Consider the following 14,331-nt stretch of genomic DNA (forward strand, 5'->3'; position numbering starts at 1 on the left):
AATATACTGCAAAACAAAAACACGTTAGAATAAATATTTATTTTCCTAACAATGCACTTTGCATTGAAAATGTAACTTATAGAAATACACAAACAAGAAGGTGATGAATGGAATGCTTGAATTAATCTCGGCCATTGGCAATCACTCAGGCCGCATCAATGAATGATGTACATGATTACTTTTTCATATCAATTTAAGCTCTAGTTTTGACAATGTTATTAAGGTTTATTATGGGATTTGACTTTTAGAATTAAAGTGCTGATCAAAAGTTCCTTTTTAGGGCATACTTACAGTTTTTAGCTCTCTGTTGTCTAAAACCTATTGTGTACAATACTACTTCTTCCAGTCTGCTTTGGGTCAGCCCATTGCCCACCATTGAGTGGTGTTCTTGCTTTCTTTCCAGCATTAGCTTGCTTCTTTTGCAGTGTTTCCTTGTGTCTTGTTCTAGTTATTTCCTTCGAACCATAGTTTCTTTACAGTTGTTACGACTGGATGACTGGTATCCTTCCACACTTCACATCAAGGAATGACTTTCAGTTTTCTTGTTCTCTCTTGCTTATGAGCATTCCTTCTCACATCCACGCCACCCCGTATGCCCCTCCAAAGCTTGTCCGTTGCTTCCCTCGCGCTCCACAACCCTAATGTCATCTTTCTGTGTCTTTTTTTAAATGCCCATCACCAGCTCTTCCAATGCTCCCAGCCCTTTCCCTGCACCCCCCACATCTGGCCGGGGGGCCGCTGTTCTCTGGAGTTTCTTGGTCTTTTGGAAGCAGGGCAATCCTCTGAGGATTCAGAGGTCGCTGGTCCCAGAGAAAGCGTTGCTGGAGCAGTTTTCTTCTGAAGGAGGGAGACAGGCCGGTAGGGCTGGGGCCAAAGCAGTTGGTGTCTTCTTCTTCTCTGCAGGGTTTTTCAGCTCAGCAGTCCTCTTCTTCTTTAAGTTGCAGGAATCTGATGTCCTAGGTTCTGGGGAGCCCCTAAATACTGAATTTAGGGGTGTGTTTAGGTCTGAGAGGGCAGTAGCCAATGGCTACTGTCCTTGAGGGTGAGTACACCCTCTTTGTGCCTCCTCCCTGAGGGGAGGGGGGCACATCCCTATTCCTATTGGGGGAATCCTCTTTCTACAAGATGGAGGATTTCTAAAAGTCAGAGTCACCTCAGCTCAGGACACCTTAGGGGCTGTCCTGACTGGCCAGTGACTCCTCCTTGTTTTTCTCATTATCTCTCCTGGACTTGCCGCCAAAAGTGGGGGCTGTGTCCAGGGGGCGGGCATATCCACTAGCTGGAGTGCCCTGGGGCATTGTAACACGAAGCTTGAGCCTTTGAAGCTCACTGCTAGGTGTTACAGTTCCTGCAGGGGGGAGGTGTGAAGCACCTCCACCCAGAGCAGGCTTTGTTTCTGTCCTCAGAGAGCACAAAGGCTCTCACCGCATGGGGTCAGAAACTCGTCTCTCAGCAGCAGGCTGGCACAGACCAGTCAGTCCTGCACTGAACAATTGGGTAAAATACAGGGTGCATCTCTAAGATGCACTCTGTGTGCATTTTTTTAATAAATCCAACACTGGTATCAGTGTGGGTTTATTATTCTGAGAAGTTTGATACCAAACTTCCCAGTATTCAGTGTAGCCATTATGGAGCTGTGGAGTTCGTTTTTGACAGACACCCAGCCCATATACTCTTATGGCTACCCTGCACTTACAATGTTTAAGGTTTTGCTTAGACACTGTAGGGGCATAGTGCTCATGCACCTATGCCCTCACCTGTGGTATAGTGCACCCTGCCTTAGGGCTGTAAGGCCTACTAGAGGGGTGACTTACCTATGCCACAGGCAGTGGGAGGTTGGCATGGCACCCTGAGGGGAGTGCCATGTCGATTTAGTCATTTTCTCCCCACCAGCACACACAAGCTGGCAAGCAGTGTGTCTGTGCTGAGTGAGGGGTCCCTAGGGAGGAATAAGACATGCTGCAGCCCTTGGAGACCTCCCCTGGCATCAGGGCCCTTGGTACCAGCGGTACCAGTTTCAAGGGACTTACCTGGGTGCCAGGGTTGTGCCAATTGTGGAGATAATGGTACATTTTAGGTGAAAGAACACTGGTGCTGGGGCCTGGTTAGCAGGGTCCCAGCACACTTCTCAGTCAAGTCAGCATCAGTATCAGGCAAAAAGTGGGGGGTAACTGCAACAGGGAGCCATTTGTTTAAACAAGCCCCCCCAGCCCACAGGCCAGGAGACTCTGCCAAAGCTGGGAGAGTCTTACTAGTCTGTCAGGCGAGGAAGAGTAGAGGAAATAGGCTGGTTTGTTGCAGGGCCTACTCTGCCTTACATCCTCCTGTTCAGGTCATTCCCTCTGGGGAACTGACTCACTTCCACAGTAATAGGACCTAATCTGAACTGCCTCTTGTCTGTGCTTTTAGGGTCTTCACCCATTCTCTCTATTTTGGGGTTAGAGGTATCCACCTCTGCTAATCTTATCTTAGCCAGGGTCACCCCTACCTTACCCAAAGAGGTTACCCAGAGTTGGAGTAACCCCACCATGACCAACAGGGTCAGGGGGCCTAACTTGCTATTTGGCAAGGGTTCAGACCACCATGCCAAGGATAGTGCAGCCATAAAGGCTAACACCCAGCAGAGGCCACTGACAGCTGTCAGTGCTCATAACCACACCTTTAGCTCTTTACCTACAAGGGAAGGGGCTAAGTTACAGGCTTCTTTGGGTTCAGGGTGCCTGTCTGCTGTATTAGAGTGGGGGGTTACCACATCTTGTAGTAAACACCCTTCTTCCACTCTTTCTTCTGTTAGCTGAGGAGCCACCCACTCAGGTTTAACAGTTGCCTGACTAGCCAGGACTTCTTGTGGGTCAGGTGGGACTTTATCAGAGCCACTTTTGGAGTTCTCCCCTACTGGAGCAGAATCTCCCTGGCTTGCTGGAACCTTGGCTAAAGGTTGTCCACCTTTCCTACTCTGTTTTCTTTTGTTTTTCTTCTGGGGCCTACTTGCAGTTACTGCAGGGGTAGCACCTCCAGAATCCTTGGGAGAGGACTGGCACTGGACCAGTTCCTCTCTTGGGCTCTGACTAACCTCTGGGTAGTCATTTCCAAGGAGACAATCAAGGGGGAGGTCTGTACTGACTACCACCCTTCTCCAGCTAAATGTCCCACCCGCTTCTATGGGCACAAAAGCCACAGGCCTATCAGTGACCCTGTCTGGGCTAACTCTTACTCTGGCAGTCTCACCTGGGATGTACTGGTTTGAGAACACCAGCCTGTCATGCACAATAGTGTGACTGGCACAAGTGTCTCTCAGGGCAGTGGCTGGGATTCCATTCACCAGTAGGTGGTGGAAGTGTCTACTTCCCTCTGGAATTTCCAACTCACCTGTTGGGCCCCTTTTCCAGTTGAAGGCTATGAAGACCTCCTCATCTGAGGAGTCATCCCCAATGGCTACACTGGTTACCCCTGGGATTTTGCTAGGGGGTTTGTTTTTGGGACAGGAAGTTTCCTTGGTGTGGTGCCCTGTCTGTCTACAGTTATGGCACCATGCCTTAGTGGCATCCCAGTTCTTACCCTGGTACCCACCTTTGTTTTGGGTTGTGTCTTGGGGCCCACTCACCTGTTCTGGTTTTTGGGGGCCTACAGAGGACTCTTTTTCTTTGTTTCTAGTGTCACCCACTTTCTCCTGGGGAGGCTTTGTAACCCCTTTCTTTTGGTCACCCACAGTGGAAGTTTTGGTTACCCTAGTCTTGACCCAGTGGTCTGCCTTCTTTCCCAATTCTTGGGGAGAAATTGGACCTAGGTCTACCAGATACTGATCCAACTTTTCATTGAAGCAGTTACTTAAAATGTGTTCTTTCATAAACAAATTATAAAGCCCAACATAGTCATGCACTTCATTTCCAGTTACCCAACCATCCAGTGTTTTCACTGAGTAGTCTACAAAATCAACCCAGGTCTGGCTCGAGGATTTTTGAGCCCCCCTGAATCTAATTCTATACTCCTCAGTGGAGAATCCAAAGCCCTCAATCAGGGTACCCTTCATGAGGTCATAAGATTCTGCATCTTTTCCAGAGAGTGTGAGGAGTCTGTCCCTACACTTTCCTGTGAACATTTCCCAAAGGAGAGCACCCCAGTGAGATCTGTTTACTTTTCTGGTTACACAAGCCCTCTCAAAAGCTGTGAACCATTTGGTGATGTCATCACCATCTTCATATTTAGTTACAATCCCTTTAGGGATTTTCAACATGTCAGGAGAATCTCTGACCCTATTTATGTTGCTGCCACCATTGATGGGACCTAGGCCCATCTCTTGTCTTTCCTTTTCTATGGCTAGGATCTGTTTTTCCAAAGCCAATCTTTTGGCCATCCTGGCTAACTGGATGTCCTCTTCACTGGAGTTATCCTCAGTGATTTCAGAGGTGCTGGTCCCTCCTGTGAGGGAAACAGCATCTCTGACTAGTATATTTGGAGACAGGGCTTGAGTGGCCCTGTTCTCCCTAAGTAGGACTGGAGGGGGGGAATTCTCCTCCAAGTCACTATCTTCATCCTCTGTGTTGCCATCCTCAGAGGGGTTGGCTTTTTCAAAGTCTGCCAAAAGCTCCTGGAGCTGTAGTTTGGAAGGTCTGGAGCCCATTGTAATTTTCTTTATTTTGCAGAGTGACCTTAGCTCCCTCATCTTAAGATGGAGGTAAGGTGTGAGGTCGAGTTCCTCCACATTCATCTCTGCACTAGACATTATGGGCCAGATGTAGCAATATTGCAAATTGCGACTTGCAATTTGCGAGTCCATCCGACTCGCAAATTGCAAGTCTCAATTTGCAATGCAGTACGGTGTCTCAGACACCGACTGCGACTCGCTATGGGGTCGCAATGACCCACCTCATGAATATTCAAGAGGTGGGTCGCAAATTGCGGCCCCATAGCGAGTATAGGCACTCGCAAACATGGAGGCCTGCTGTAGTCAGCAGACCTCCATGTTCGTGACTGCTTTCAATAAAGCAGTTTTTTTTTTTTTTTAAGTGTAGCCCGTTTTCCTCAAAGGAAAACGAGCTGCACTTAAAAAAAAAAACGAAACCTTTAGTTTCGGTATTTTTTCCCTGAAAAAATATTTTTGGGTCCATTCACAAAGTGGAAGGGGTCCCATGGGGACCCCTTCCAATTTGCGAGTGGGTTACCATCCACTTGAAGTGGATGGTAACTGCGATACGATTTGCGACTGCGTACGCGGTCGCAAATGGTATTGCATACCACTCAGACTCGCAAATAGGAAGGGAACACCCCTTCCTATTTGCGAGTCGGAAATGCATTTTGCGAGTCGGTTCCGACTCGCAAAATGCATTTCTGCATAGGAAACTCCGGTTTGCGACTCGCAAACGGCCATTTTTGCCGTTTGCGAGTCGCAAACTGTTTCCTACATCTGGCCCTATGCTTCTAAAAGTTGGAATACTTTTTAAGAATCTAAAACTAGTTCTAGAATCTAATTCAAACTTTCACAAAACTTTTAAACTCTAAAAGAAATGCTAAACAGGGACTAACACAAGGCCCTAGCAGGACGTTTAAGAATTTAGAAAAATAGTTCAAATTGCAAAAATCAATTTCTAATGACAATTTTTGGAATTTGTCGTGTGATCAGGTATTGGCTGAGTAGTCCAGCAAATGCAAAGTCTTGTAACCCACCGCTGATCCACCAATGTAGGAAGTTGGCTCTGTATGCACTATTTCAAAGTAAGGAATAGTATGCACAGAGTCCAAGGGTTCCCCTTAGAGGTAAGATAGTGGCAAAAAGAGATAATACTAATGCTCTATTTTGTGGTAGTGTTGTCGAGCAGTAGGCTTTTCAAAGGAGTAGTGTTAAGCATTTGTTGTACATACACACAGGCAATAAATGAGGAACACACACTCTGAGACAATTCAAGGCCAATAGGTTTTTGTATTGAAAAATATATTTTCTTAGTTTATTTTAAGAACCACAGGTTCAAATTCTACATGTAATATCTCATTTGAAAGGTATTGCAGGTAAGTACTTTAGGAACTTTGAATAATCACAATAGCATATATACTTTTTACATAAAACACATATAGCTATTTCAAAAGTGGACACAGTGCAATTTTCACAGTTCCTAGGGGAGGTAAGTTATTGTTAGTTCTTGCAGGTAAGTAAACCACCTACGGGGTTCAAATTGGGGTCCAAGGTAGCCCACCGTTGGGGGTTCAGAGCCACCCCAAAGTCACCACACCAGCAGCTCAGGGCCGGTCAGATGCAGAGTTCAAAGTGGTGCCCAAAACACATAGGCTTCAATGGAGAAGGGGGTGCCCCGGTTCCAGTCTGCCAGCAGGTAAGTACCCGCGTCTTTGGAGGGCAGACCAGGGGGGTTTTGTAGGGCACCGGGGGGGGGGGGGGGGACACAAGCTCACACAAAAAGTACACCCTCCGCGGCACTGGGGCGGCCGGGTGCAGTGTGCAAACACGCGTCTGGTTTTCAATAGGAGTCAATGAGAGACCAAGGGGTCTCTTCAGCGATACAGACAGGCAAGGGGGGGGCACCTCGGGGTAGCCACCACCTGGGCAAGGGAGAGGGCCTCCTGGGGGTCACTCCTGCACTGGAGTTCCGATCCTTCAGGTGCTGGGGGCTGCGGGTGCAGGGTCTTTTCCAGCCGTCGGGATTTTAGAGTCAGACAGTCGCGGTCAGGGGGAGCCTCGGGATTCCCTCTGCAGGCGTCGCTGTGGGGGCTCAGGGGGGACAACTTTGGTTACTCACAGTCTCGGAGTCGCCGGAGGGTCCTCCCTGAAGTGTTGGTTCTCCACCAGTTGAGTCGGGGTCGCCGGGTGCAGTGTTGCAAGTCTCACGCTTCTTGCGGGGATTGCAGGGGTCTTTAAATCTGCTCCTCTGGAAACAAAGTTGCAGTCTTTGTTGAACAGGGCCGCTGTTCTCGGGAGTTTCTTGGTCTTTTGGAAGCAGGGCAGTCCTCTGAGGATTCAGAGGTCGCTGGTCCCAGGGAAAGCGTCGCTGGAGCAGTTTTCTTCTGAAGGAGGGAGACAGGCCGGTAGGGCTGGGGCCAAAGCAGTTGGTGTCTTCTTCTTCTCTGCAGGGTTTTTCAGCTCAGCAGTCCTCTTCTTCTTTAAGTTGCAGGAATCTGATTTCCTAGGTTCTGGGGAGCCCTTAAATACTGAATTTAGGGGTGTGTTTAGGTCTGGCAGGGCAGTAGCCAATGGCTACTGTCCTTGAGGGTGGGTACACCCTCTTTGTGCCTCCTCCCTGAGGGGAGGGGGGCACATCCCTATTCCTATTGGGGGAATCCTCTTTCTACAAGATGGAGGATTTCTAAAAGTCAGAGTCACCTCAGCTCAGGACACCTTAGGGGCTGTCCTGACTGGCCAGTGACTCCTCCTTGTTTTTCTCATTATCTCTCCTGGACTTGCTGCCAAAAGTGGGGGCTGTGTCCAGGGGGCGGGCATCTCCACTAGCTGGAGTGCCCTGGGGCATTGTAACACGAAGCTTGAGCCTTTGAAGCTCACTGCTAGGTGTTACAGTTCCTGCAGGAGGGAGGTGTGAAGCACCTCCACCCAGAGCAGGCTTTGTTTCTGTCCTCAGAGAGCACAAAGGCTCTCGCCGCATGGGGTCAGAAACTCGTCTCTCAGCAGCAGGCTGGCACAGACCAGTCAGTCCTGCACTGAACAATTGGTTAAAATACAGGGTGCATCTCTAAGATGCACTCTGTGTGCATTTTTTAATAAATCCAACACTGGCATCAGTGTGGGTTTATTATTCTGAGAAGTTTGATACCAAACTTCCCAGTATTCAGTGTAGCCATTATGGAGCTGTGGAGTTCGTTTTTGACAGACACCCAGCCCATATACTCTTATGGCTACCCTGCACTTACAATGTTTAAGGTTTTGCTTAGACACCGTAGGGGCATAGTGCTCATGCACCTATGCCCTCACCTGTGGTATAGTGCACCCTGCCTTAGGGCTGTAAGGCCTACTAGAGGGGTGACTTACCTATGCCACAGGCAGTGGGAGGTTGGCATGGCACCCTGAGGGGAGTTCCATGTCGATTTAGTCATTTTCTCCCCACCAGCACACACAAGCTGGCAAGCAGTGTATCTGTGCTGAGTGAGGGGTCCCTAGGGTGGCATAAGACATGCTGCAGCCCTTAGAGACCTTCCCTGGCATCTGGGCCCTTGGTACCAGGGGTACCAGTTACAAGGGACTTACCTGGGTGCCAGGGTTGTGCCAATTGTGGATATAATGGTACCTTTTAGGTGAAAGAACACTGGTGCTGGGGCCTGGTTAGCAGGGTCCCAGCACACTTCTCAGTCAAGTCAGCATCAGTATCAGGCAAAAAGTGGGGGGTAACTGCAACTGGGAGCCATTTCTTTACAATCAGCAAAGCCGATCGGCATGCCCTATTGCTGTCTTTCCATATTGTGTTCATTTTCAAAAAATAAACAAATGAATAAAAACACATTCCATGATTGACAAAGTCGGACCCATTTGTTTTTTTCAATTCCTATTTTCATTTATAACCACACCTTATAATGTGGTCATATGGCAGTGGTGGTCAGACCATGCCCATTGTGTCTCTCTTTCTCTCTCCCTGTTGCCAATTACTTGTAATGATGAAGTCTGGACACTGGCATCTTCCCAGTGCCGTCTTCTGCTGCGGCCCAGTAGACTTCTCGTAGTTGGAGAAGGCAGAGAACTCCTACTTGAGCCCAGGGGAAATCTTGCCAAGAACCCTAGTAGGCAGGGCCTAGTAGAGATTTGGGTGACAAGCCTGGGCCTTCAGGTGCTGCACACACAAAACAGTAGCAAAGGTTAGACAGACAAAGACGGCAATGTCTGCCACACGTCAACATTTTATTTTGGTCCCTACCTCACCCCTTTCGTTTGCTGAGCAATAAGGGACGAAGGGTTAAGCTTTTGCCAGAACACATGAAGAGACTGATTATAGTCTATATAACTGGCAAATTGTAAGGTTGTACTGTAAGTTCTTTGCTTCGACTGTGTGAGTGAAAACATTCAAACACTCTCATATACCCCCATATAATGTATGTACAAATTTGAAAGACTCCTACACTCTTCTCTACTGTGTCTGTCTGAATTGTTTTGCTGCATTACCCAACCTGGCAGTGAGAGAATAGCTGTGTGGTCTGCGTGTTGTGTCCATTGATGTATGCTGTGGTGAGTGCAATCAAAATGTGAGTGATTCTACAGTGGGTTAATGGATGGAGTGGAAAGGCTTAAAACACCCCTGTATGTGAGTATGTACAGTATATATATTTTTATCAAAAACAAAAAAAGGTCTTGGGTACAACAAGACCTAGAAAGGAACGGGAGCACAGGGTCCCACATTATCCACCCCCTTGTAAAAAATAAATAAAAACACATCCAAAGACATTGGAGACCACAGAAGCTTATTACATCCTCCTTTCTGGTTCATGACCATTCCCAATTACCCCACTGATGAAACTGCCAATACCAGAATAGTTCTGGCGGAAGCGAGGCAAATAGAAAAAGGTAGGCGGCATAAGGAGGAGGAAAAGAACTGCAAGGGAAAGCTCACTGGGTGAAACTCACTGGCTCAGGGCTTGTGAAGGGGAATCTCCTGCATTGAGCGGTCCTAGAACCACACAGGACTCCCAGCTTGGCAGTAGCCTCTTTGAGTGAAGGTAGGGGCACATGGATGATGGCCATTCATAAGAGGGTAACTTCAGGGTTTTCTTAGTCAGTAAGTAGGACTTGGCAGCATTTAGAGCACTGTTTCCCAATCAGTTTAATATGTGCATTACGCATAGTCTGTATATAAGTGTTTATTCTACCCTTTTCATGGTTTTAAGCATCTGGGCATTATATTCAAGTATGTTGTAGCCTGCATTAAGGATTTTAGTTTGTATTCCCTTGAAGAAAGGTAAGAAGGTAGTCGATGAGGCAAACTTTTAACATCCCATGAGTGATGTTGGTGTTTTCCAAATAAAAGTTTTAACACTGGTGTGTATGGGTACAGTGGCAGAATGTAAAGCGCTCTAGCGCTGTGTCCAAAGCTTCTTGTTTCCTTGTTTTTGGTGAGCCTTTGCCTGTCGGTTTCAATCATCTGTCCCTGGACACTAGAGTTACTGTGACTGTTGGTATCTGTCTAAAATTGTCCTTTATCTAAGAGCACTTTGCACAATTCTATTCTGTGTGTTTCACTGTTTTCCTTAGTTAATCTCCTTCCCTGTATGTTTGTCTGTCTAGTTAATGTATTCAATTCATTTATTTTGTCCTAGTTTATATGTTGAACCTGTTTTCCTGTTTAATTTGGTCTTCTTTCGCAGGGACTGTAGGTTCCTTAGGACCCTTATCTGCGAAGCTGGATTTGCTGCTCTTTCCCATTTTCATCGTTGTTAATCATTGTTGCCAAGTGCAATTACGAGTACGTTCTAACTCCTGTTCTCTGTTTTATACCAGGTGAATATCGTCCGACCAGGGATGAGTGTTTACGAGGCGCTGGACAAGGCACTGAAGGTCAGAGGATTGAACCAGGGTTGCTGTGCGGTCTACAGGCTCATTGAAGGGTGAGTAGTCCAACTTGGCCGCTAAAGGAAAAGACTTGCAAAGCACAGCGGTTTTATCAGTCGCTGTCACAAAGAGGGGCAGCTGTGTCTTGTGTGTATATATATATGTATCGGTCACACTAGACACATTCACACCTTGGTCTTATCCTTAGTCCTGGAAGGGGAATGGCTTCTGATGGTACAAATTCACCTTTTCTGGAAACATTGTTTATAGCTATCATACAAGTAAGAATCAGTTCATCAATTAGATGTGTTTCCTAAGCTATGTGTGGAATAAAAGTACCACAATATCAGAAATTCTGAAAGATGAGTCGGATCCTAACTTAGAATATCAGAGGTTCCTGCGTGTCAAAATTCACATACATAAGCATTCTATATCTGGGTTTTGCTTTTTGAACAAAAGGAGACTTGAAATATCGATTGATGTCCATTGGTAGAGTTCTGTGTGGGTCCCGGGGCCACATGTACGAAAGGATTTAGCAGTTGCAAACGGTGAATTGGGTCATTTGCAACCGCTAAATGGCCTTCTGACATGTACTAACCCTATTTTGCAAGTCAGTAACTTATTACTGGCTCGCAAAATACAGTTTCTGATCCGGTATTAGGAAGGGGCGTGTAAACCGCATCTCTTCCTCATAGCAACTCACAGATCCATGTATGAATGTTTTGCGACCGGAATGTAGTCACAAAACATTCGCAGATTACTACCAATTTCAAATTGGTGGTAAGACATTCGCAAACAGGAAGAGGTCCCTAAGGGACCCTCTTTTTCGATGGGGGTGCCAACATTGTTTCAGAGCAGGCAGTGGCCCCAAGGACCACTGCCTACTGTTAAAAATAAAAACAAAAGGTTATCATTTTGTTTGAAATGCATCTCGTTCTCCTTTAAAGAAATTGGGCTGCCTTAAAAAAAAAAAAAAAAAAAAAAAAAAAAACTTTATTAAAAAGCAGTCACATGCATGCTTGTCTGCTGATCCCAACAGGCCACCATCTCTGCGAGTGCCGGCCATTCCCAATGGGTCGCAAATTGCCTCCTACCTCATGAATATTAATTAGGCAGATCCCTTGCAACACATTTGGGAATCACAAATAGTGTCTCAGACTCTGTTGTATATCTCATTTTGCGACTTCCTAATTGCGTGTTGCAAAAAGTTGCAATTAGGACGTTGCAAATCCATGCAACAGTAAATGTGACCCTCTGTCTTTGAAAATCTTGTCATGGATTGTGTGTGTTAGCCGTGCTCACTTTTCTTTTCTCAGTACTGTTTTGTAAGTGCAGAGAAGGTCAGGGCTGAGGGTGCGTTGGTATATCTCAGTTTGGATACCAGTCCTGCAGTACTCTATAGTACATCTAGTCGGGCTGGTGGATATTTTTTAAATCGTGTCCCAGTAGTTTCCACTATTGTTTCACAGTCATTTTCACTTCTGATCTCTTTTGTAGGCGCAAGGCTCTAACGGATTGGGAGACGGACATCAGCCCACTTGCAGGGGAGGAGCTTCTTGTGGAGGTGTTGGACGATGTACCACTTTCAATGCACAACTTTGTAAGTCCCAGGCAGTCTCAGATTATTGGTGAAACATAGTCTAAGTCATCACTGTTGTTAGCTTGTCAATTTATCCCCAGTAACTCTTTCCTCATTTTATAGCTTAAAGCTAAATTCTGTCTGTACACAACTACATAGCTGAGTGGAAGAAATGAAAGTCTCTTACATGTGATACATTTTCTTCAGGTATTTAATCATCTGCTATAATCCCTTTCTCATCCTTTCCACCACTACTCTGTGCAGGTTTTGTACCATGACAGGGCTGAATGAATGTTAACCTTGCCCAAATGCTATATTATGCAGCACCTGTTTTTTGACGCTAAGCGTTTCCTATACTGCCCTTTGCTGTCTGCATGGCCCTACAGCATCATGACATCAAGGATATGACAAGTCTTCCAATTAACAGTCTTTCTAGTGGAATGTTCGGGGACCTCTCTTTGTCTGTTTTATCATGACAAAACTGATTGTGGATGATTCACTCAGACTCTAATAAAAGACCATGCTAGTTACATCCAGATTAATGGATGGCTATTTCTAACTTCTCTCATTTCTGTAACTTTTATTTCATGTATGCCAGTGACTGTTACTTTTTGTAGCGTTACATTGTTAGGATTAGAACGTTTCATGTCCCACCTTGCCATACATGGAAACATTTGGCGTCTCAGGAAAGGTACCTGTAGAAATCATAGTTCTCCAAGTGAATGTTGATCTGAAATAGAAAATCGTTTTTAATGTTAAGAATATTAAACATAGCTACAGGCAAAAAAGAAACCATACAACACACTACTAAAACAATGAAAGCGAATCCTTTAGAAAGTGCACATTCTTACCTAAGAACTAGATTAGACTATACTCGACGCAATGTCATGCTGTTCCGCAAAGATGCAGGGAGACATTTAGAATATGGCGGTGACCATATTCTCACCAAAAATTGGTAGGATTCCCAATTTCCGAATCTCAATGTGGGGAAGCAGCTTCATTTTGAGAGCAGAGGCTCGGCTGTATCTGCCATGGGAAATCCTTGACCTGTGAACCTTCCACCACAGGGCCCACAATTGCTGTGACTCAAAAGGATTGATTACATTTCTACAGTTTAAAGACAGCAACCAAAGAATGGGTGGTCCCCAATGTGCTGTGAGAAAGCTCCCAGTTTTTCAGAGACATTGCTTTTCTGTTCACTCACAGACCTACAAAAACACCCACTCAAAGATCGAAACAGCCACTCACGCACCCATTCACACTCACTCACACACACACACTTATACACCCACACAACCACGCACAGACCACACAATCACTCTCTTTTACACACGTGTGCACGCACACTCTCTCTCTCTCTCTCTCTCTCTCTCACTCACTCACTCACTCACTCACTCACACACCCACAGCATGGGGTTGGCCAGGACCTGTGACCACCCCACTCTCCGCGCACAGCCAAAGCTTTGCACAACATGTGGTTGGCTGCATGGAGGTCATTGGCCAGCCGTGCGTGAAGGGGGGTTGGATTAACAAATGGTAATTATTACTTTACGTTTTTAAAAACCATAGATATTCATGGAAAAAAAACAAAGGTTACAGGGCCTTTATAGTTAGGACATAGCGTCAAAAATCCGTAGAAATTCACTGAAAAAACAAAGATTACAGTGACATTGATATTAAGGAAATAGAATTTTAAAAAATAGGAATTCACAAAAAAAAAAATCAAAGTTTGCAGGGACATTATAGTTAGGTTCAGGTTTTTACAAACACAAAACCAAAAAATTCAGCAGTTATCGTTGTAGTTATTTGAAGTAACTTATGCCGTCACCATGCACTGCTGATTACCCTACATATTACATCACACATGACATCTTCTCTGACATCATTGATAATATCACTGCATAATTTGTTGTTAAATTATTGATGAGAAAACCGTGCATGGTGGGGCACAAGTTTTAGTTACCTTAGGGCACGAGTTATGGTTACTTGAGATATCTATATCTGCTGAATTACTATGGTTTCGGATGCGTAAAATCTAAACCTAACTATAACATCCCTGTAACCTTTTTTTTTTTTTTTTTTTTTTTTTTTACTGAAAACAATATATATATATATTCAGTCATATTCAGATCAGGTCGGATGGGTTCCTTGTTAGCCCAGTGGCTTATCTACCAGCCTGCCAACCGCTAATTGATGCCCTTTGTCTTTCATGTGATTTCCATCCATCAAAATTAGTCTACATGTCTTTTTTACAGTAGTCTTA

At 45.6% G+C, this 14,331-nt stretch overlaps 1 protein-coding gene across 2 annotated transcripts in view; it reads left to right on the plus strand.

Annotated features, from left to right (window-relative positions):
- The window catches only part of ARAF (A-Raf proto-oncogene, serine/threonine kinase), a 163,826-nt gene that overhangs the window by 68,258 nt on the left and 81,237 nt on the right, over positions 1–14,331 (plus strand). For both annotated transcript variants that reach the window (XM_069209648.1, XM_069209647.1), the window contains exons 3-4: positions 10,439–10,545; positions 11,987–12,089. In XM_069209648.1, the coding sequence (XP_069065749.1) occupies positions 10,439–10,545; positions 11,987–12,089 (210 nt within the window). The remainder of the gene's footprint in view (positions 1–10,438; positions 10,546–11,986; positions 12,090–14,331) is intronic.

Source organism: Pleurodeles waltl, chromosome 10 (assembly GCF_031143425.1).
Source record: "Pleurodeles waltl isolate 20211129_DDA chromosome 10, aPleWal1.hap1.20221129, whole genome shotgun sequence".
NCBI classification, from domain to species: domain Eukaryota; kingdom Metazoa; phylum Chordata; class Amphibia; order Caudata; family Salamandridae; genus Pleurodeles; species Pleurodeles waltl.